We start from the raw sequence: 20,628 nt of genomic DNA, 5'->3' as shown, positions 1-20,628 counted from the left end.
AAACGTCTGCCTTCAGCTCAAGTCATGATCCCCAGGTCCTGGGATTGAGCCCCTTGCTCAGCAGGGAGACTATACTTCTCGTACTACGCTTGTGTGCACGCGCTCTCTCTCTCGCAAAAATAAATAAAATCTTAAAATAAAATTTAAAAAAATTTCTTTAATTGAACCTTCAGTCTAACTAGAAAGTTAAAATAGCGTTTTTCTCCAGCCTCATTGAGGTATAATTGACCAAATTGTATATATTTAAGGTGTACAACATGAGTTGATACAAGCATACATGGTAAAAGACATTTTAAGGACAGGAAAAAGAAAAATTTAGCACAAAATTAATATAATTTGACAATACGGTGCTTTAAAAACAGACATCAGCTTAAAAATTTCAGTAAGGGTCATACCTAGGTATATGGTATGGGAGATTTTTAAAGAAATTATGAACGGTATTTTCAGAGACGCTTTTATTAAAAAGAGATGGTTTTTGAGGTTCTGAGGGCAAGGGGCATCGTCTGCTCCCCCAGTGCCTCCAGAGTGAGTTCGTGCAACACAGCGGGACCCAGAAGGAAAGGGGTTTGTTTTCTCCAGTGCACGCAGCTCAGGCTCCAACACTCAACTACAATTCCCATCTTCCTCCGGGCCTCGCACGTTTGGCTCCTCGGTCCCGCTGCGACCCCGGCAGCGCATGCGCGCAACCCTTTCCGTCACCTTGCAGACTGCAGAGGCTGGGCGGGGCTCCTCGACGCTCGCGGGACGGTACCGCCCTCCGACCGCTCCCCGAGGCTTCTCTTCGGACCGTTAACCTCGAATGAGGAACGAGCTGGGAGGGAAGGGAGGGGCTGCGGCGGCGCTGGCACAGCCCGCCGGGCCCGGGGCCGGGGGCGGCGAGGTCACGTAACGGCTGCTCTGGCGTCTACCCGGGGAGGGGGCGCCCTCCCCGGCAGCCGGAGCCCTCCTGAGCGCGCCGCGGCTCCGAAACAGTTACCGGCTCGTAAACAACAGCTGCGCGCGCACCCGCATCAGCTGGCGCCGGTATCCCGCACCTGCGACCTCCTCCTCCGCTCATCCCCGCCGCCCCCTCCTGCTTAACCCGGGCCAGCCTGCAAGGCCATCTCCTCTCTTGCTAGGACCCGAAGGAAGAACGGCGAGGGGCTGACCTGCGCCGCGGCCCTGGTGGGGGAGAAAGCGTCCTCCGGCAAAGGGGTGGCCCGTCCTGTCACACGCAGGAGAAACCCAGCGAGCCGACCGTGGGCTCGATGGACTAGCAACGACCTGCCACGACCCTGAGCTGCAGTCCGAGGGATCTTGATCCGCTCGCTAGCCGCCTCCTTCCAGATCCTAGGGACCGTTCTGCCAGAAGAGCGGGTGGGCCACCCCCGCAGACCTCTTGGAGACGGGAATCCGCTCTGCCCCTGCATCCTCTGCTCACCCTTTTCATTCTCTTCTATCCAGTAGTGTGGGGTATTTTTCCCGTTATGCATGCGCATCTCTCCCACCAGACCCAAGTGGATTATTGGCCTCCCAAATATCGGCTGGCTCTCCACACACCACCCAGCCAGACCTGTGGGGTATTCACCTGATACACAACAGGTGGCCGGTGTACACCGTTTCGCAATCTGATCTGTGCTATATTCGCCTGATAAGGGTGGGCCTGCGCGCACTTTGCTCAACTAGAACCGTGGGACATTTACCAGATAAAAGACTTAACTACCTCGGCAGAAACCTGGAGGTCGAGGGGAGAAAGGCTTCACCTGCTTCTCTGAGACCATGGCACTGAGCCCGCAGCCCCGGACCAGGGGAGACAGCTAAATCACTCTTCTTTCTGAAGGAACGAAGTTCCACGAGATTGGCATCGTTTTGTCTTTTTTTTTTTTTTCCTTAAATATTTACTGGTTGTGCACTTTCTAGGATAGTCCGTTTGAATTCTGAGTAGAATTCTTATTTGGGACTTTTTGTGTGGTGTAAATCAAGGTTATTGAGGGTTTTTTAAAAAGTTATCTTTTCTATTTTTGCAATCAAAAGTAAGTAGCGTAGGAGGAAGGATTTTGCGGGGTTTTCCTTTTTTCTTTGTTCTTATAAAGGAAAAGAGAATAATGCATCCTCCAGAAACCACCACCAAGATGGCTTCAGTTCGGTTCATGGTGACACCAACGAAGATCGATGACATTCCAGGTTTGTCAGATACCAGCCCGGACCTCAGCTCCCGATCCAGTTCCCGAGTAAGATTTAGCTCACGGGAAAGTGTGCCTGAAACAAGCCGTAGTGAGCCTATGAGTGAGATGTCTGGAGCCACCACTTCACTAGCAACTGTTGGACTGGATGCAGCTAGTGACCGGACTTCTAACCCCCAGGATGTTACCGAGGGTAAGTGGGAACACAGATGACAGGATACTTTAATTACTGGCTTATTTATCTGGTTGATTCCGATTATACAGTAATCATCAGGAACCGAGCAATCTCTTTTTGAGATGCCTAGGAACCCTTTGGAATAATGGTTAGCACGATGACTGTCTGTAGTAATAACTTTGGCATGTGGGAAAGAAAGTAGATTTCTATTTTTACTTCATTTTTGCCTCCTTGGAATTGAAATGAGTGGTTTTGGTTAAGGGTGAATATCAAAGAATTTAATAGTTTTTCAGCGCAGAGAATCCTAAATTGTGAAATTTAGTGGAGAGCGAGCTTTGGGGCTCTAACTATTACAGTCTGCTTTTAAGGCTAGTTACTAGCAGTAGTTATTGATCATCTCTTAGTTATTAGCTTTCCTACAAAGACTTCAGATATTGTATCACAAAATTCTTTTTAAAAATGTATATTTTACAGAGACAGTGGTTCAAGAACCTAAGTTCACAGTGAGGCCGGTGGGTCTATTGTGCTATACTGTGGAATGGAGAAATTCTGAAGAGGCTTTTGGGGCCTGATTCCCATATAATTTTGTAAAGAGGCTTTTAGGGCCCGATTTCGACATAATTTTTTCACTTTGAACTTTATATGGGTTGTATTGAGTCTCTGTAGTCAGGAAGTAGTGGTACCCAAGCCACTTCTGACTTACTTCACCACTGCAGACCTTTAGCTGCCTAAACGAGTTTGTGTTAGCTGGTTTGGAAGTTTTTACTGGATTTAGTGGGAAGAGGTGATGGAAGAGAGAAATGAGATAAAATGGAAAGGTCATAACATTTTTCAGACTGTGGGGTAGAAAAGTTTGAGAATTGCTGTACTGATTTATATGTTTAGTTTTGTGCTAAATTCTGACGTAGATATGTCAAGTAATGAAAATTTCTCTTAAGAATCTTAAAGACTCTTAAAATGGTATTCTACCCAAATTTGAAAACCATAGCTTCAGCTACTGACTTGACATTTTCCGGTGTCAGGAAATACTGTTCCTCTTAACCTAAAGGGTGCAGGAAACCAGAATGATTTTAGTTCCTTATTTCGGTTTGTGTTTTTGAATGTTTGGAAACAAGGTAGATTTGGTAAAGTTTGTAGTCCTCGAATTCACTTGACTGACTTATGGAGATACGGACTTATCTATTTACAACTTCTTGACAAACTTTATACCATGTACCATGGTATTAAAGTTACATTATGGAATAAAAATAATTTATCATTTTCTCTTCCTCAAATTCTAAATTGTTGTTTTAGTTTTTATCCATCATACTATATTTAGGTTGTAAAAGTACCAGGTATAGACTATAACAGTGTTAATTTTTTTATTGCTGTAATTGTCGCTAGACAATTTATGGCTAAATGTTGTTAGACTTGTGACTTATATGTTATGGAATTGTATTTTTAATCTGTTTAAAAAGTGGACTTGAGTAATGTGTTAGCCTTCTGGAACAGGTTCCTGATCCAGGCTGCTGTTCTTACCTTATTTACAAGCATTCTTTACAGGATAGAGCGGTGTCATTTTACATGATAGGGGTAAAACTGGGACATGTCTAGGTGAAATCTATGCTGTCTAGGTGGATATGGAAGTTAAAGCTTGGCTCTCTTTCTAACATAGTCCTTAATGTTTAAATATTCTGGTACCAAATGAAAGAGAAATCAGTAGTCCAGCCATTAGATTGCAATTTCCATTATATTCTCAGGAAACTAGAGATAGAAAACTATTTTCCAGTATATTCTCAGGAAACTAAAATAGGAAACTATTTTACTAATGACCTATTTTTTTCTCTTTCTATCTTCTAAAAGAAATTCTTATGACAACTATAATCTTATGATATATTTTCCCCACTATCAGAGGGACTGGTCAAAAATACAATTATTTCATCTTTGGCTTCATAATCTGTGGATACCCTTGTTAGATCTTTATAGGATGCTGTTGTCAAGAAAATCAAGGACATAGTGATCTACACTTGTCTCTGGGCTGGCATTATTTTAGGATAACAACACTGTGTTTTCTGCAATTGATTCTGTCTTTAAGCTCATAGTGTATTTCAAAATTGTGTTTGCTATTTTAATATTTAGAATTCTGTGACTTTTTGGCCTTTTATACATCCTTCTGTGATTGTGATTGTATGATTATCTCTCCTTTCTCCACAATTCCCATGCCTCCCACATTTCTTCCACATTTAAGCTTCCCATCTTAAATTTCTTGTCATATGCTTTTTACTCACATTACATTGCACAGCAGGGGGTGGGGGTTGGGGGTGGTGTGAAACAGGAAGTTTTAAATACTTATTCTGTCTGTTTTAATTTTTTCTACTGTTGGCCTTTTGAGTAGATAATTATTTTTCTGTTATCAAAGTATTTGTTTTAAGATCTTATTTATTAGAGAGAGAGAGAGCACACAAGTAGGCAGAGCAGCAGGCAGAGGGAGAAGGAGAAGCAGACTCCCCGCTGAGCAGGGAGCCCAACCTTGTGGGGGCTCCATCCCAGGACCCTGGGATCATGACCTGAGCTGAAGGCAGACGCTTAATTGACTGAGCCACCCAGGCGCCCCTGTTATCAAAGTATTTATAATTGTCTTTTCATTTTGTCAAGGTTCCCTTAGAATTGATGGGACTGTGCAGTTGGTAAATAAAAACAAGAATCTTAGTCGGTACTTGCTTATACATGAACAGTGCCTTAAAGATACCAGGAACTGTTGAGAGTGGATAGCTTTGGGGAGTTATGAAAATAGAGTGGAGGATGGGAACTTCCCTTTACCTAAACAGTTCAGAAGGGCATGTACAATTTTTTATATTGAGGTTATATCACTTTTATAATACAAATTTTAAGAGGCATAGCATGTTAGGGAACCTCAGATGATCAAAAATTGAATTCTGAAAAAAAAAATTGAATTCTGGTCAAACCCCATTTTAAAAACTGAGGAAACTAAGGCTCACAGTGATGGTTATTCATAGCTCACAGAGTGGCAAAGCCAAGACTGAAGCACAGGCCTCCTGACTTATATCCAGTGTTTTCCATATATCATTTTGTCTCTGCCATAATGAACATTTTTTACATTTGCCTCATAACCATCTGGCTCTCTTAAATGATTGTTGAAATAATAATTCCCAAAAAAGAGCAGGGAACATATTTTTATATGTCTTACACAGTATCTAATACATTTCATCCTTTTACAATTTAACACATGCTCCCTGAGGCTCTGATATTTGTGAGGCACTCCAGTAGGAATTATAGGAAATCTGTAGATGAGATAGTCTCTGCCTTTGTAGAGCTTGTAGTCTGGTGATGAAAATGACAAGAACCCTTTATCCATTCCTTCACCATTTACTGAACACTTTTTTAAAAAAGATGTAATTTATTTATTTGAGAGAGAGAGTACAAGCAGGGGGAGCAGCAGGCTGAGGGAGAAGCGATGCGGGACTCAATCCCAGGACCCCTGGATCATGACCTGAGCCGAAGGCAGACGCTTAACCGACTTAGCCACACAGGCGTCCTTACTGAACACTTATTAGGGGTCTGGTCCTGTTGTCAGTGTTAAGGATGCAGGACCAAGAAAAAGAATCCTATAACTGTTCTACAGAAAGTTATGATCTAATAGAGAAAACAAATGTTCATATAAATTATGCTGTATGATAAGTGCAACAATAAAGATACAGCAAAATACAAAAAAAAAAGGAAAAATGCAGCACGCTGTAGAATAATATAATAGATACAGCAAAGGAAAATGATGAACTCAGGTAAAAAATGGAGACACTTAGAGACTGGAGGACTTGGTGGGGTAAAGTGGTAGTGAAGGATGTAGAAGGTTTAAAGATTGTGGTCAAACAGTTGGATGTTGGAATTAATGGTTTCAGAGTTGGGGCAATTCCAGTGTTAACATGATCTAGTGTGCAGCCTTGGGAGTGGGTTTTTGAAGTGGAGTAAAAGTAGAAGCCATTTAAGTCAAGGAGCTCTAAATATACCAACTTCAAGGGTAACTGTTACCAAGTTTTTATTGGGGGGTGTTAGGTGGTAGAGATGCAAAAATAACTTAGATAAGTCCCTTCTTCAAAGAGTCACCTTCTCTCTGAAACTTTTTCTGATTCAACCCCACACCCAGATAATAGATCAGTTCTTTATATCCCTATATCCCTTACTATAGCACCTATTTCACTTAATTTTGTTGTTTTTGTTTATATGTTATCTTCCTCAATTAGGCAATAGGGTTCTCATGGACAGGGACACAGAGTTGTCTCTGTATCATCAGCACCTAGTGTGGTGTGTGATGCTACATATAATTTGCACTCAGTAAAATATATATTGAGTTGAAGATCTTCTAGACTAAAAAAGATAGAAATATAAACAAAAATTAAAAACATACTATGATAAAGGCAAATGAAATGTACCCAATAGAGCAGTGATGCTTCATCTGGCTGCATGTTGGAATGATCTAGAGATCTTTTTAGAAAATACTTCTGCCCCTTATCTAGGGATTCTGATTTAATTGCATCAGTAGTTTTTAAAAGCTTTTCAAAAATCTGATTTCTAACAGAAAGCCAGAGTTGAAGACCAGAGCCCCAAAGGAAAGAGTGATTAATGCTGTACCTATGGGAAGACCTTTCCCACCTGATTGGGATTTCACTGAGTGGATAGGCACAGCAGGCTTTTCCTTAAATGTTAGTAGGTCTAATAGAATAGAATATTTATCTGCCCTTGGAGCCATTACACTACATGTGTGTTTAGCCTATTTGACTGATCTACCAATTCTGTGTGTTATTGGTAGGTCTCATAAATGTCTCTCATGCTAAGGTTAAATCAGAATAATGATTGACTATGCAACTTTGAAAGCTATCTAGTTTTTTTTTTCATAAGAACATGTTTCAAAGTACTAAGTACTTTTCTATACTTCTCCAAAAAACTTCTAATTTTTTGCCCCAAACCAAAATAAGTGAATTACATTGTTTTGCCAATCAAAGGTGAATATTATAGTTGGCCCTTGACCAACACAGGGGTTAGGGGTGCCAGCCCCCGTGCAAGAGAACATTTGAGTATCATTTTTTACTCCCCCTGAACCTTAACTGCTAATAGCCTACTGTTGACTGGAAGCCTTACCAATAATATAAAGTCAATTTTAACAATTTTGTATGTATTCTATACTATATTCTTACAATAAAGTAAGCTAGAGAAAAGAAAATGTTACTGAGAAAATCATAAGAGTGGTGCCTGGGTGGCTCCATCGGGTAAGTGTCTGCCTTCGGCTCAATCCCAGGATCCTGGGATCATGACCTAAGCCGAAAGGCAGACACTTAACCAACAGATTATCCAGAAATAACACTTATTTTCACAACTGGGTAATTTATATCTAAGATGCATGTAAAAAATTTACTTAATTGATTTATTTTTTTGTAGTTGAGCAGTGTGCTAATTTCCAAATAAAATTCTAAGAATTATTAGGATATATATATAGAAAACATTCTTCCCTTGAGAGGTTAATTCTTTCCTTTCCTGAAAAATCATGTTTTGATATTTTTTCATTTTAAAGATTTTGTCAGAGAGAGAGAACACAAGCAGGAAGAGGGCAGGCAGAGGGAGAAGCAGGCTCCCCACTGAGCAAGGAACCCAATGTGGGACTCAGTCTCAGGACTCTAGGGTCATGACCTGAGCCGAAGACAGATACCTAACTGACTGAGCCACCCAGGCGTTCCAGATACTTTTTCATTTTAAAAAAGTCATTTTCTTAGGAGCTATGATGGGATTTCTCATCCAGAAGAAAATTGAAACTGATAAGGTTAAGTAACCTACTCAAGGTCATACAAGTAATAAACTGAAGAATAGTGATTTAAACCCAGGTGGGTGTGATTTTAATATCAGTATTCCTGTTATTACACTTCCTCTACTATACTACCATTGGTTGGCTCTGTTTATAAACATTTAGTAAGAAGCATAAAAGAAATGCAATTTTTATGTTCGGTGTACATTTGCAGCTTTTTGCCTTGTACTGGGGACATGAAAGGAAACAGTTTATTGTTTTTATTATTCAAAAAGAGGTAGTAAAATGACATGTTTCCTGAATCATTTTAAGGTTCTATGTTCCTGAAAGGAAATCTGGCCTAAAAATATGTATTTTAAAGTTTTTATTTTTAAGTAATCTCTACACCCAATGTGGGGCTGGAACCCACAACCCTAAGATTAAGAATTGCATGCTCCACTGATTGAAACAGCCAGGTGCCCCTCTTTCAGTGTCTTTTAAATAAATGATCTGCAAATACCCAGGGCAGCTTAGTAATGCTGAATTATACAGTTATTGATTTAATACAGTCATTTCTCCTAAAGTTAATGAATATTCTTATTTTGACCCAAGTTTCAGTAGATCTATTTGTTTTGGGTTTTTTTTTTATTTTTGTTTTTTTGTTTTAGTAATCTCTACATCTCTACCCCCAACGTGGGGCTAGAACTCACAACCTGAAATCAAGAATAGCATGTTATACTGACTGAGCCAGCCAGGCACCTCACAGTAGATCTATTTCAAAATGGAGTTTTGTTGCAAGGGAGGAAAGAAGCAATAACTTATTTAAAACAACAACAATAACAACAAAAAAACCACTTGTTCTCTGAGGTGAAATTAACAAGAAAATTTTGTTTTGAATTGTTTTTATTTTCCTTTCTTTACATTTTTAGAAATATGTCTTAAGTTTTGACCATGTGTTGCAGTTTCATTTTCTAAGCACTGTTTGTAGTGTTGATTAGAAGCCTATCTAGCAAGTATTTCATAATAAAGAATGAAATGTCATACATCAGAAATGAAATTCTGAGTGAGTTACTGAGTAGTCCATGTTCATAGTGCCAGTGTTGTTTTTGGTTGGTGATTCTTGGGTCCTACAATATCTAGGCTGTAATGACATTCGACTAATGAAAGAGATGGGCAGCCTTATATAGGGAGTTGTAATGTTGTAGAAAAGGAAAGAGTGGAAGCTGAGGACCCTGAGTACACAGAGGCTTTTTGATAATGCCTTCTTTAATATTTGGGTCAGCAGCCAAAATGGGCGATATAGCTATCAAATTAGTTAGCCATCAACTATCCTTCTACTACATTCTTTCCTTCAGTGAAGACTCACAGCTTCAGTCCCTGAAGAAATAACTAGGCAAGGTAGTAGTATGTTGTGCTCTAAGGGTTCTGTCTATGCTTACACTATATTGTACATACAGTCCTGGTTTAAGATTGCCTTTTATTTTATAGTGAAGTAGATAATATGATTGTGAGCTCCTCGAGGGCAGGAACAGTGCCTCCTTCTCCATTGTATTCCTGTTTCCTGGCACATAGTGGGCATTCATATATGTATTGAATACATGATTTCTTCAGCTTCAATAAAGCATGAGATTTTCCTGATGTTTTGATTTGGAGAAGTCTTTGTCTTCCTTGCAATACAATACGTTGAGTCCATCAGACAATAAGGTCTTTTATGTATTATCTTTCAGTTGTTAGCCCCCAAATATGCCATATATTCATCACTGATGCCATTTTATAAAAATCCGTTTTCATAGACAATTTTTTGTAATTCTGAGATTTAGGAATTTTAAATTCTTACTATCCATGATAGTTGGTCTTCACCAAAGTAATTGATTAACTCATTAAATTCTTTCTATAATTGTTCACATAATAAGGCATAATTTAGAATTTGTGATCATTTTGATATTTTAAACCATTATTTACTGTCCAGTGTCTGAAGGAGAAAAAGGGTTTGCCGATACGCTAAATAAGGAAAATATATATACATTTTCTGCTTAAGAATGAAAGTCAGTGTACTTTTACAGCTATAGCTCTAAATTTAAGTACTGAGCTGCTTATTCTCTGCCAGTAAAATGTTTACAACATTCTGTAGCACAGCCATTTGGAGTGTAGTATGTAAATGGTGCTGGTCCATGAGCTGTTTACTTAGCCTCTCTGTGAGGAGATAAGTTCAGAAATTGAAAGTTTTTAAAAACTTGGATAGCAGTTTGATAGAGCAATTTTATGTCACATCTGAATATAAAAATTGGAACTTGTGTTTGTATATTTTCCATTTTTCTAGTATTTCATATGAATTGTGGATATAAAGAAAAATAGTCCTTTACCAGAGGTAATTTGCAAAGCACTGTTCTTTTGACTGTTTGCCTAACCTTCTGAATGATACCACATGAGGTATTGTTTCCCTACCAATGGCCCTTTGAAGCTTGAGTAAATGAATGGGGGTCAGGGAGTGGGTTAGTCCTTCAGGCAAGTCTGATATTTTCCTTAAGAATCCCTGCTCTAACACGTGACCTCTTTCCTCTCTCAATATTTGAAGATAAGAAGTTAAAAATTTTTGGAACTCCTGTACCTTTTTAGAAGTTCTATAATTCAGACATTTTAAAGAAATTCTATAATTCAGATCTTTTTCCTGTCAAACAACATTCTCTTAATAAGATGAATTATTACAGATTTGTTGTTAGATTTATAGAATAATGAGTATGAAGAGTTTACAACTGAGAATAAAACATAATTAAACTTTGTTGCTCAAAGTTTATCATAAATTTACCTTGATCAAGAAAATTAAAGCATAATGTAGTTTTCTACTTATATTTAGTTGCTGGCTGGTGGTTATAATGATTCAATGAGAATGTATATCCTAAATATTTTGAAGTAATAACTTGCTACATTAGAAGCAACTGCTTGGGAAAAAAAACAGAAAAAGCAACTGCTTGGAGGTAGATTACACTTTCTTTACTATTTTTTGTAAAAATACCATTTGTAATAGACCAAATACTATAAGCACAAAACTATTAATTGTTTACAATTTTAAAGGTTCTCTCAAGTGTGGCTGGATCTTAATAGTAGATAAAGTACTCTGAATGGATCTTCAAATTCAAGAGTTTAGGAGAGATTCATAAGATTTGAATCTGTTTCCAAATCAGAATCCGTTGTTCTTTGCACACTGCTCCCACCAAATTTGTGTGTGTGTGTGTATGAGAGAGAGACAGAATTCTATGAAAAGGTGTAGACAGATGAGTTAAGTCTACATTGTGTGTATGTCATGGAACTTAGTCTGCTCTATTTTATACTTTTTCAGCTTTTTAATAGCATGCTGGTACCATTGATCAAGCTCTAGTTGCATTTTTTATTAAAAAAAAAATACTATTTAATGTATTACTAAAACCTTAACATTATATCTGCAAGATGCTCTCAGGAATGAGCAGAATGACATTTGGTAAAACTCATGTGTTCAAAATGTATGTGGCTTTTTAATTCCAGGGATTTGCTTACTGCTAACTTATTATAGAAGTTTTCTTGCATTGTGGATCCATTTTTAGCATGAATTACTAAATTCTTAAGAATCACTTCAGCTGGGCACCCGGGTGGCTCAGTCGGTTAAGCATCTGTTTTCGGCTCAGGTCATGATCCTAGGGCCCACATCCGATTCCCTGCTCAGCGGGGAGTCTGCTTCTCCCTCTGTTCTTCCCCCCTGCTCATGATCTCTCTGTCTCTCTCTCTCACTCAAATAAATGAATAAAATCCTTTAAAAAAAAACCACTTCAGAACATAGTGTGGTTCTAGATTGTTTGTGTATGGCTTTTGTACAATACAGTTCTCAGGTTCTGAGAACGAATAAGAAATACATATATGATTAACTCTAAAACTGAGTGATGTAGTATAACAGTATAGTACAACCTGAAAGAATCCTTATGTTGAAAATAATTTCCCACTGACTTTTCCTTGTATAAGTCTTTTCACTACATCTAATTTGTCTTTGTTTTTTTTTTAATAAATGGGTTGAATAAAACAAAATGCTAGTGGTCATGAGCTGTTAGCTGTGATTAAAAAGAAGCAGTTGGGTAGTGTAGCGTGGTAAACTATACTTTTAAAATATTACCCATAGTAGATCCAGTCTTCTAAAGAATGGGTAGGCATGCTTTTTTAAAAAAAACAGACATAATGGGGCGTCTGGGTGGCTCAGTCAGTTAAATGTCTGCCTTTGGCTCAGGTCATGATCTCAGGTTCTGGGATCGAGCCCCGCATCAGGTTTCCTGCTCAGCAGGGAACCTGCTTCTCCCTCTCCCTCTGCTGCTCCCCCTACTTGCTCTCTCTCTCTCTCTATGTAAAATAAATAAAGTCTTTAAAAAAAAAATAAAGATCAGACATGATGTAGTCACAAAGTTTTACTGAAACTGATTAGTAAAATAAATATAATATGTATAATATTTGGCCTAATGTACAAAGCACTATAGGAGTAGTGCCATTATAAATGCCCTTTTTGCCTTAGCCTGCCCTGTGTCTTACTACTTAAAAATACCATAGTTTTGTTTTTTTTTAATGTAAAACTAAGTATTTCAAGTCTGTATGGTGACTGATTTCAAACAGCATTCAACACTATAAAATCAAAGTACAGGACTACCATTTATGTAACTGCCTAAATTTTATGTGAAATGGAATTTGACCCATAAGTGATTGGCTTTATACTTAGATCTAAAGATCTTTTATAAAGCGTTCAGTGAACTTCAGTTTATTGTATTTTTTCCAACATTTTATTGTGACAATTTTCAAACATACAGAAGAATTGAAAGAACACACCAGTATCTTTATCCTCCAAATGCTACAATTAACATTTTGCTATATTTGTTTTACCACATATTTATCCCTTCCAGTGGATCCATCTATTTTTGAAGCATTTTAAAGTAAGTTGCAGGCATCATTTATGCTTCAACTCTAAATACTTCTGTATGCATATAATTAATATGTAATATATAACTTAAAATGTTTTTGAGATTCATCCATGTTGTTGAATCAGTAGTTTATTCCTGGTTATTATTGAGTAATAGTCTATTGTATGAATATACAACAGGTTCTTTATCTTATTGATGGATAACCGGTCTGTTTCCTATTTGGGCTGCTATGAATGAAACTACTATAAACATACTTGTTCAAAATTTATTTTAAAAAACCTGCCAGACCAGGGTGCCTGGATGGCAGAGTCAGTTAAGCTTCTGACTCTTGGTTTTGGCTTGGGTCATGATCTTGGGGTCTTGGGATACAGCCCTTCATCGGGCTTGGTGCTTGGAGTGGAGTCTGCTTGGAATTCTCTCTCTTCTTCTCCGTCTGCCCCGCCACCTTGCGCAAGCGTGCGTGTGCTCTCTCTCTCTCAAATAAATAAACCTTTAAAAACAAAAACTGCCAGACCTCTTTCCAAAGTGGTTGTATTATTTTATATTCCCACCAACATTTGCTCTACATCCTTGCCAACAGTTGTTGTTTTCTTTAAGATTTTTTTATTTATTTGACAGCACAAGCAGAGGGAGCAGAAGAGGGAGAGGGAGAAACAGGCTCCCCGAGGAGCAGGGGACTCGATCGAGTCCTGGGATCCAGTCCGATGCAGGACTCGATCCTAGGACGCTGGAATCATGACCTGAGCTGAAGGCGGATGCTTAACCGACTGAGCCACCCAGGCATCCATCCTTGCCAACAGTTTTAATGATGATTTTAATTTGCATTTTCCTGAAAGCCAGTGATGTTGAGCACTTTTTCAAGTGCTTATTAGCCATTTATATAACTTCCTTTATGAATTGTCTACTTAAATCTTTTTCCACTTTTTTTTTTCAAGATTTTTATTTATTTGACAGAGAGAGAGCACAAGCAGGGGGAGTGGCAGGCAGAGGCAGAGGGAGAACCAGGCTCCCCGCTGAGCAGGGAGCCCAATGTGGGGCTCGATCCCAGGACCCCAGGATCATGACCCGAGCCGAAGGCAGTTACTTAACCAACTGAGCCACCCAGGCGCCCCATTTTTTTTTCCCACTTTTTATTGAGTTTTTTGTCTTTTAATTATTGAGTTGTAGAGGATTTTTATATATTCAAGATACAAGTCCTTTGTCAAATACATGTTTTAGGAGTATTTCTCCCCAGTCTCTGACTTGTGTGTTCATTTTCATAATGGTGTCAGTTTGTTGTATTTTTTCCCAACATTTTATTATGAGAATTTTCAAACATACGGAAAGTTGAAAGACTTGTATAGTGAACACCTATACACCCACCAGAGTCTGTGATTAACATTTTACTCTACTTTTCCTTACACGTATCTGTCCATCTATCTAAGTAAGTAATCTCTACACCAAATGTGGGTGTAGAGATTACGACCAGCTTACGACCCCTAGATCAAGAATCGCGTGTTCTACCAACTGAGCCAGCCAGGTGCCCCCATTGTCATAGTTTATTATACTTTAAATAGCTATTTCTAATTTTTAAAAAAGATTTATTTATTTGAGAGAGAGCGAGAGAGAGCACGGGGGGAGGGAGGAAGCAAAGGGAGAGGGGGAGAAACCCAGGCGGACTCCACACTGAGCACGTTGTTGGGAGGGGTAAGGGGGGACTCGATCTCAGGATCCTGAGATCAGAGCTGAGCTGAAACCAAGAGTTGGATGCTTAACCAGCTGTGCCATCCAGGCATCCCTAAATAGCTATTTCTTACATTCTACCTTCTCTATCTAATCACTCCCCACACAGCACTCACCTCAGCTTTACCAGTCCTCCCCCAAACTTTTTCTGTATTACTTTAACTTTGCCTTCAATTTTTTATGCTCCTGCACTTTTAGCTACAGTCCACCCTAAAAGAGAACTATTTTAAAGTTGCTGGGCACTGTGCTATCAAAGCATCAAGTTGGTAAATAAATTCTCCTGTCACAGATTTAACAGGAATGTGTTACCTTCTTACTTCTTAGTTTGAGGATTTTTTTAGAGGGGAGAAGTGACAGGGTAACATTTGTACATAGGCTTATATGCACAAGCTATACACAGATTTATAATCTGAGTCATTGTTCGTGTCCATCAACTGTAGATGATTAGCCATAGTTCAAGTCTCTTTATTAAATAAATATGAAAGGCAAGATCCTATTGGAAATATCCCGTGGCACTGAAGTATTAAAGAACTTGGAACCCAGGGGCGTCTGGGTGGCTCAGTGGTTAGACGTCTGCCTTCGGCTCAGGTCACGATCCCAGGGTCCTGGGATCGCGCCCCGCATCGGGCTCCCTGCTCGGCGGGAAGCCTGCTTCTCTGTCTCCCACTCCCTGGCTTGTGTTCCCTCTCTCAGCTGTCTCTCTCTCTGTCAAATAATTAAAAAAATTAAAAAAAAAAAAAGAACTTGGAACCCAGAATATGATATTGAAATCTCTGACAATTTGGTAGTTAAGTTCCTTTGAATAAATTAGTAGAGTAGCTACCTGAGTTGTTAAGTATGGAAATGTCACTAAGGGCACACCACACCTGACTTAGTTCATTTCAAAGATAAAATAGTTACAAAGATAAAAATAGTTACAAAGATTTCTTAGGTGATAAACTTTTCTCTTTCCCCTATCTTAGTAATTTGCAACTTTGGCTGCTTGTTAGAACCATCTGGGAGGTAGGGGAGCTTTTAAAAAGTCTTATTGCCCAGGCTCTACTCCAGAGCGATTAAATCAGAATATCTGGGACAGGACCCAGACATGAGTAGTTTTAAAATCTCCCCAGTTGATTCCAGTGTGCAGCCAAGATGACAAATCAGTGCTATACAGGAACCCATGAAATTAAAGTTGGGGTGTGTCTGAGTTTTCTATGAAACTTCTATGCCACCTACTAACAAGGGTACTACAGGTTTTTAGGTTGGGCTTCGCTATTTATAAACTCTGTGACTTTGAGCAAGTTCCTTAGCCTAATGTTTCTGTGCTGATTAAATGAGATCATAATGAAAAGTTCCTAGTGCAGTGCAGAGTACAAAGTAGGTCTTCAACAACTATTGGCTTTCTTTTCTTTTAGAAATAGTATAGGAATAAATGAGGATTGTAAACCATCATTCCTTCTGTTAAATTTAGTGCAGTCCTTGATTCTTCACAGCAACCTTGCAAGGTCGGCATGAGTATTACCTTCACTGAAGAGATGGGGACACTGAGACTCAGAGAGGTCAAACAACTCTCCCAGAATCACACAATAGATGGCAAAAGGAGGATTGGAACCCTGGTCCACCTGACTCCAGTGTCCATGATTTGTTCTATGATCTTACACCCAGCTTGTTCGAAAGGCTCATTCATTCCCTGGGCTATGGGAAGAGACTGGATAATGCCATCATCCATGTGACCAGTCTGCTAAGGTGGTCTGTTTTCCACAAGTCTTCCTGCAAGCAGGGTGTCCTGAGGATGGTCCAGAACTCACCTAAGGGCTGGGCTAGAACCAGGACGAATAGAGCTGACTGGGGTAGGAGGCCGGTCTAACAGGTGGTTGACAGAAGTGGGTGGGGGGGCAGCAGAAGCAATTTTGGAAACTCCTGGCTGTTGTTTTCTGAGGCACACTTACTTTGTTGTATTTCATGGCAAAAGAACACTGTTTTGGTTGATTTTAGGTGGGGAGGGATTGAAGGAACCAAGGCTGGCTGTGAAGGGGATTAAGAAATTTAAGGCTAGATTCATTTTGGGCTGGATTTTGGAATTCAGGAGGTTAACACAATCTGAATTTAGGAAAGATTGTCTTCTCCTGGCTCAAACTATTGTGTTGTTGTTGTTGTTGTTGTTGTTGTTGTGTGTGTGTTAAAAAAAACAGTGTGAAGGCACCAGTATTAATATTCATAGTAAAAGTTAGTGTCTGTGAGACTCTAAAAAAAAAAAAAAAAAAATTTAGTGCAGTCTTACATGTCAGGTGTTACTAACAACAAAGCCCTTATATTACATCATCAACATGGAAGTTAACACAGGGCTCAATTTACTGAACTCCCTTATCTAAGTTCAGAGATACGGCCTCAAACTCTATAGTTAAAGTTATCAACTGAGCACTTGATACAGTTATCTGATAAAACACACCAAGAATTAAATATGTTAAATGTGTTGAGGGGAATTATACAACTCTTAATCAGTGGGATTTTCTTGAATTTTCTTTCTTTAAAACACGATGTTTAAACTCTCTGTATAATAAAAAGTCTGAACTCTTTATAAAAATATTTTGCTCTTTTAAAACAAACTTGGACTTTTGGGAATATTACTGTCTCTTTTTGGATTCGTGGTATACACTACAGTGTCTAGAACTATGCCTTGTATAAAATATGTAGATGTTCATTGAATACTTGTGGAATTAGTGTTCTCATCTGAACAATAATTACTATTTTTCATATACTTTAAAATAAAGCAACAACAGAAGTTTACAAATAATTTGTTTCATTTTCTAAATTGATGTAGTGCCAGTTTTTCTTTAAAAGAAAAGTTTGTACAATGAACTGTTCCCTAATCTTTCTCGTGTGAAATATGAGGGCAGAGGTTGAGATCATGACGTGCACGTAGGGTTGGAAATAACTTAAGTGAAGGAAATGAGTGGGTGAGTACACAGTGGGCGGTAGTTATGAATTCTGCCCACTCTCAGCTTTTGGCAGTTCTGGGAAAGCTGCCTAAACAGTTCTTGGGATTCTTGAGCTTAACAACCATAAGCAAGGGGTGGGGTGCTTACTCCTTTTGAGTGAATGATAAACACAGTGGAAGGCGTGTCTTCCAGCGTTCCACTCCCTTGGGGCTGTAGGTCACGTGAACAGAAAGTACTTCCCTATTCCCAGCCTCGGTCTCCTGTAGGCAGTGATTTGAGTCTGAAAGGGGCACAGCAAGGAAGAGGTAGTCAGGGAAAGTAGACTGGAAGGAAGTTTAAATACAGCGAGAGCAAGGATTCCTAACTATAACAATGCCACACTTTACGGTGACAAAGGTAGAGGACCCAGAGGAGGGGGCAGCAGCTTCGGTCTCCAAAGAGGGACAGCCCAGCTTAGCAGAAATAAAAGCCCTGATTCAGCATTCGGATGAACCAGGTAAGTACTCAATTTAGGAGCTTTTAGAACCTATGGGGTCTTTTGTGAAAGAAATGGTAACTAAAATTTTAAAAACACCTCCTTAAGGATGGAGAGAAAGTAGTGTGGTTAAAGTCTTTTTCAATCAACTGTTTCACTCCCTTGTATATCTGATAACTACTCTCTTTTCACATTCTGGTTTGTTTTCCCCACAATGAGTTCTGTGTTCATTACCTACAGGTGAAATTGAATCAGTGGCAATATATGAAAAGTTTTCAAGCGAAAAGGAAGGCACAGTAAAAGTCAATTTACGCGGAATTTAAACTGCACCTTTTGCTGGGACAGTTTAAATTATATCTGGAAAAGTACATAAAGGGGAAGAGTATGGTTCAGTAGTTTTGTACAGTGGACTCTGCACTTGTGACTTCTCAGGTTATTCAGTATTTTGCCTCAGTTTACCAGTTAAACATTAATTCAGTAGCGAAAGGTCTAAGAACTCTTTAATGAAAGAAGTACAATAGATCATTTTGGTGACTAGCATAGCATCAGGTTTAGTAAGTTTGATGAATGTGATTATCCCTATTATTTTCTCTAAATGGTAAGAGTTACACTTGCTGGGGGAATTGTGGTTTTGAATTTTTAAACGTGCAGTTAAAATGTTAATATTGCATTAAATATAGATGTAGTTTGAAGCCCTTTATTTTTCAAGTCTATGAGTTTCATAAATTGTCGAAAAACTTCTCTAGTATGTGAATATAGGCTAAGAGAATAAATAATCTCTCAAAATTCCTTTTAATTCCATGACTCTAACTTTTCTTTATAGCTAGTAACACATCATAATTACTTTCTGTAAACTCCTGTTTACTGTCTCTTGTCTTTATGAATTTTTAAGAATCTCTAACTTACAGAGACTACAAAAAAAATTCCTTTTATTTTTTCCTTCTAGTGAGAATTTACGGGGGGAGATAAGATTTTTATGGAAAGTCTTTGCCAGGTTATTTTCATTTTGCTGAATAGTCAAGGGTGATAAGTTGAAGTGTTTAGCCTACTTTGAACTTGAACCTGGTTCTCCACAACTTTAGCTCAAAGAAGTTAAGGTTTTATTTTCCTGATTGTGTGTGTTTGAAGTTAATACTTTCTTAGTTGCTTATGTTTGCTGCCCTTAGATTTTAATCCCTTTAGGCTTTGGCTTTACTGTTGTCTTAATTTCACACAATGCAAACAAGTGAAGTCTATCTGTACCTCATTTTCACTTGTCATTGGTTTTTTATTTCCTTTCTTCACCACCTCTGCTCTGTTTTATTATTTCATCTTTACTGGTCCCATCATGTTTGGTGAAATCTGCTTTACTCAAATTGCAACAGTGTTGAAGTCATTTAATCTATTAGCAACTACCTAGAAGAGCTGTAAAAATTTTTTGATAGTAGCCAACTTTGTAATAAGTGACATGCTAGGCTTAATTTATGTTCTTCCATAGTTACTGCTTTGGGCAAAGAAGTGACAGATATAATCTAACTTGAATTTAATAAGGCTTTTTATTTTGGCGTTTTCCATGACAGCCCGAAAGTGGCCACTTGAATGAACTATTGTTTGGTAAGTGAACAACTGATGGGAATATATTATCTAAATTGTATTTTCTTTATCGTAGGGTTAAATTAGAGGGGAAGGAGGGAAACATGGGGAAAACTTAAAAAGTTTTTTTTTTGTTGCTTTTTTGGTTTGTTTTTTAGGATTATGACATTTTTGAGGATAGATGTTGTTTTGGGAGCAGTTGCTTAAAACATAATAAGTTTTAGCCCCTGTTCTTCTGAGTTAAAAATCTAAATTGATTGTGGTTTTGTGGCAAGCACTTCTAACACTAGCCAGTTTTGTAACCAGTTGCTTTTTTTCATGTTTTTCTGTCTGTATCTGTGAGGAGAGAAAAATACATACTGTCATATAAATGGAACATATTTAGAAAGCAAATCCTTCTTTAAAATGTGTTCTCTCAAAGGTGAGATTTATTTGAACTAAGACAGGTAATTTGAGATAAAATAGAAATATGAATATAGACATAATCTAATTTTAAGAAGTACATTAATCCCTGCCATGCTAGCTACTAAATGTCAATCTAGTATAACCCTGCTTAATTAGTTTTGAAGGGAAAAGCAGAAACTCAGACTTCCTAACACCTTTTTTTTTTTTAATTTTATTTATTTGAGAGAGCAAGCACACGAGTGCAAGCACACAAGCAGAGGGAGCAGTAGAGGGAGAGGGAGAAGCAGGCTTCCCACTGAGCAGGGAGCTCGATCGATGTGGGGCTCGATCCCAGGACGCTGGGATCATGCATGACCTGAGCTGAAGGCAGACGCTTAAGGACTGAGCCACCCAGGCGCCCCGTTAACATCTTTCTTGACTGTTTTCCTCCTTCCCCGTCCAGTTTAGGTGCCCCATCCTATGTTTTCCCAGCAGCCTGCCCGTGGAAATCCTATGAAACAC

The 20,628-nt window shown here is 38.7% G+C and overlaps 1 protein-coding gene across 4 annotated transcripts in view; it reads left to right on the top strand.

The window, feature by feature from the left end:
- Positions 1 to 850: 850 nt before the first annotated feature.
- SLC12A6 (solute carrier family 12 member 6) overlaps positions 851 to 20,628 on the top strand; it is an 84,077-nt gene continuing 64,299 nt past the window's right edge. For 2 of the 4 annotated variants that reach the window (XM_036082573.2, XM_036082572.2), the window contains exon 1: positions 852 to 2,355. In XM_036082573.2, coding sequence (XP_035938466.1) covers positions 2,085 to 2,355 — 271 coding nt within the window. In that variant the 5' untranslated portion in view covers positions 852 to 2,084. Of the gene's footprint in view, positions 2,356 to 17,933; positions 18,172 to 20,628 lie in introns of those variants that run through there. The other 2 variants (XM_078053424.1, XM_036082575.2) reach the window with 2 other exon arrangements.

Source organism: Halichoerus grypus, chromosome 8, assembly GCF_964656455.1.
Source record: "Halichoerus grypus chromosome 8, mHalGry1.hap1.1, whole genome shotgun sequence".
In the NCBI taxonomy this organism is placed as follows: Eukaryota; Metazoa; Chordata; class Mammalia; order Carnivora; family Phocidae; genus Halichoerus; species Halichoerus grypus.
Note: the sequence above shows the minus strand (reverse complement) of the source record. Positions and strands in the feature narration are given on the sequence as shown.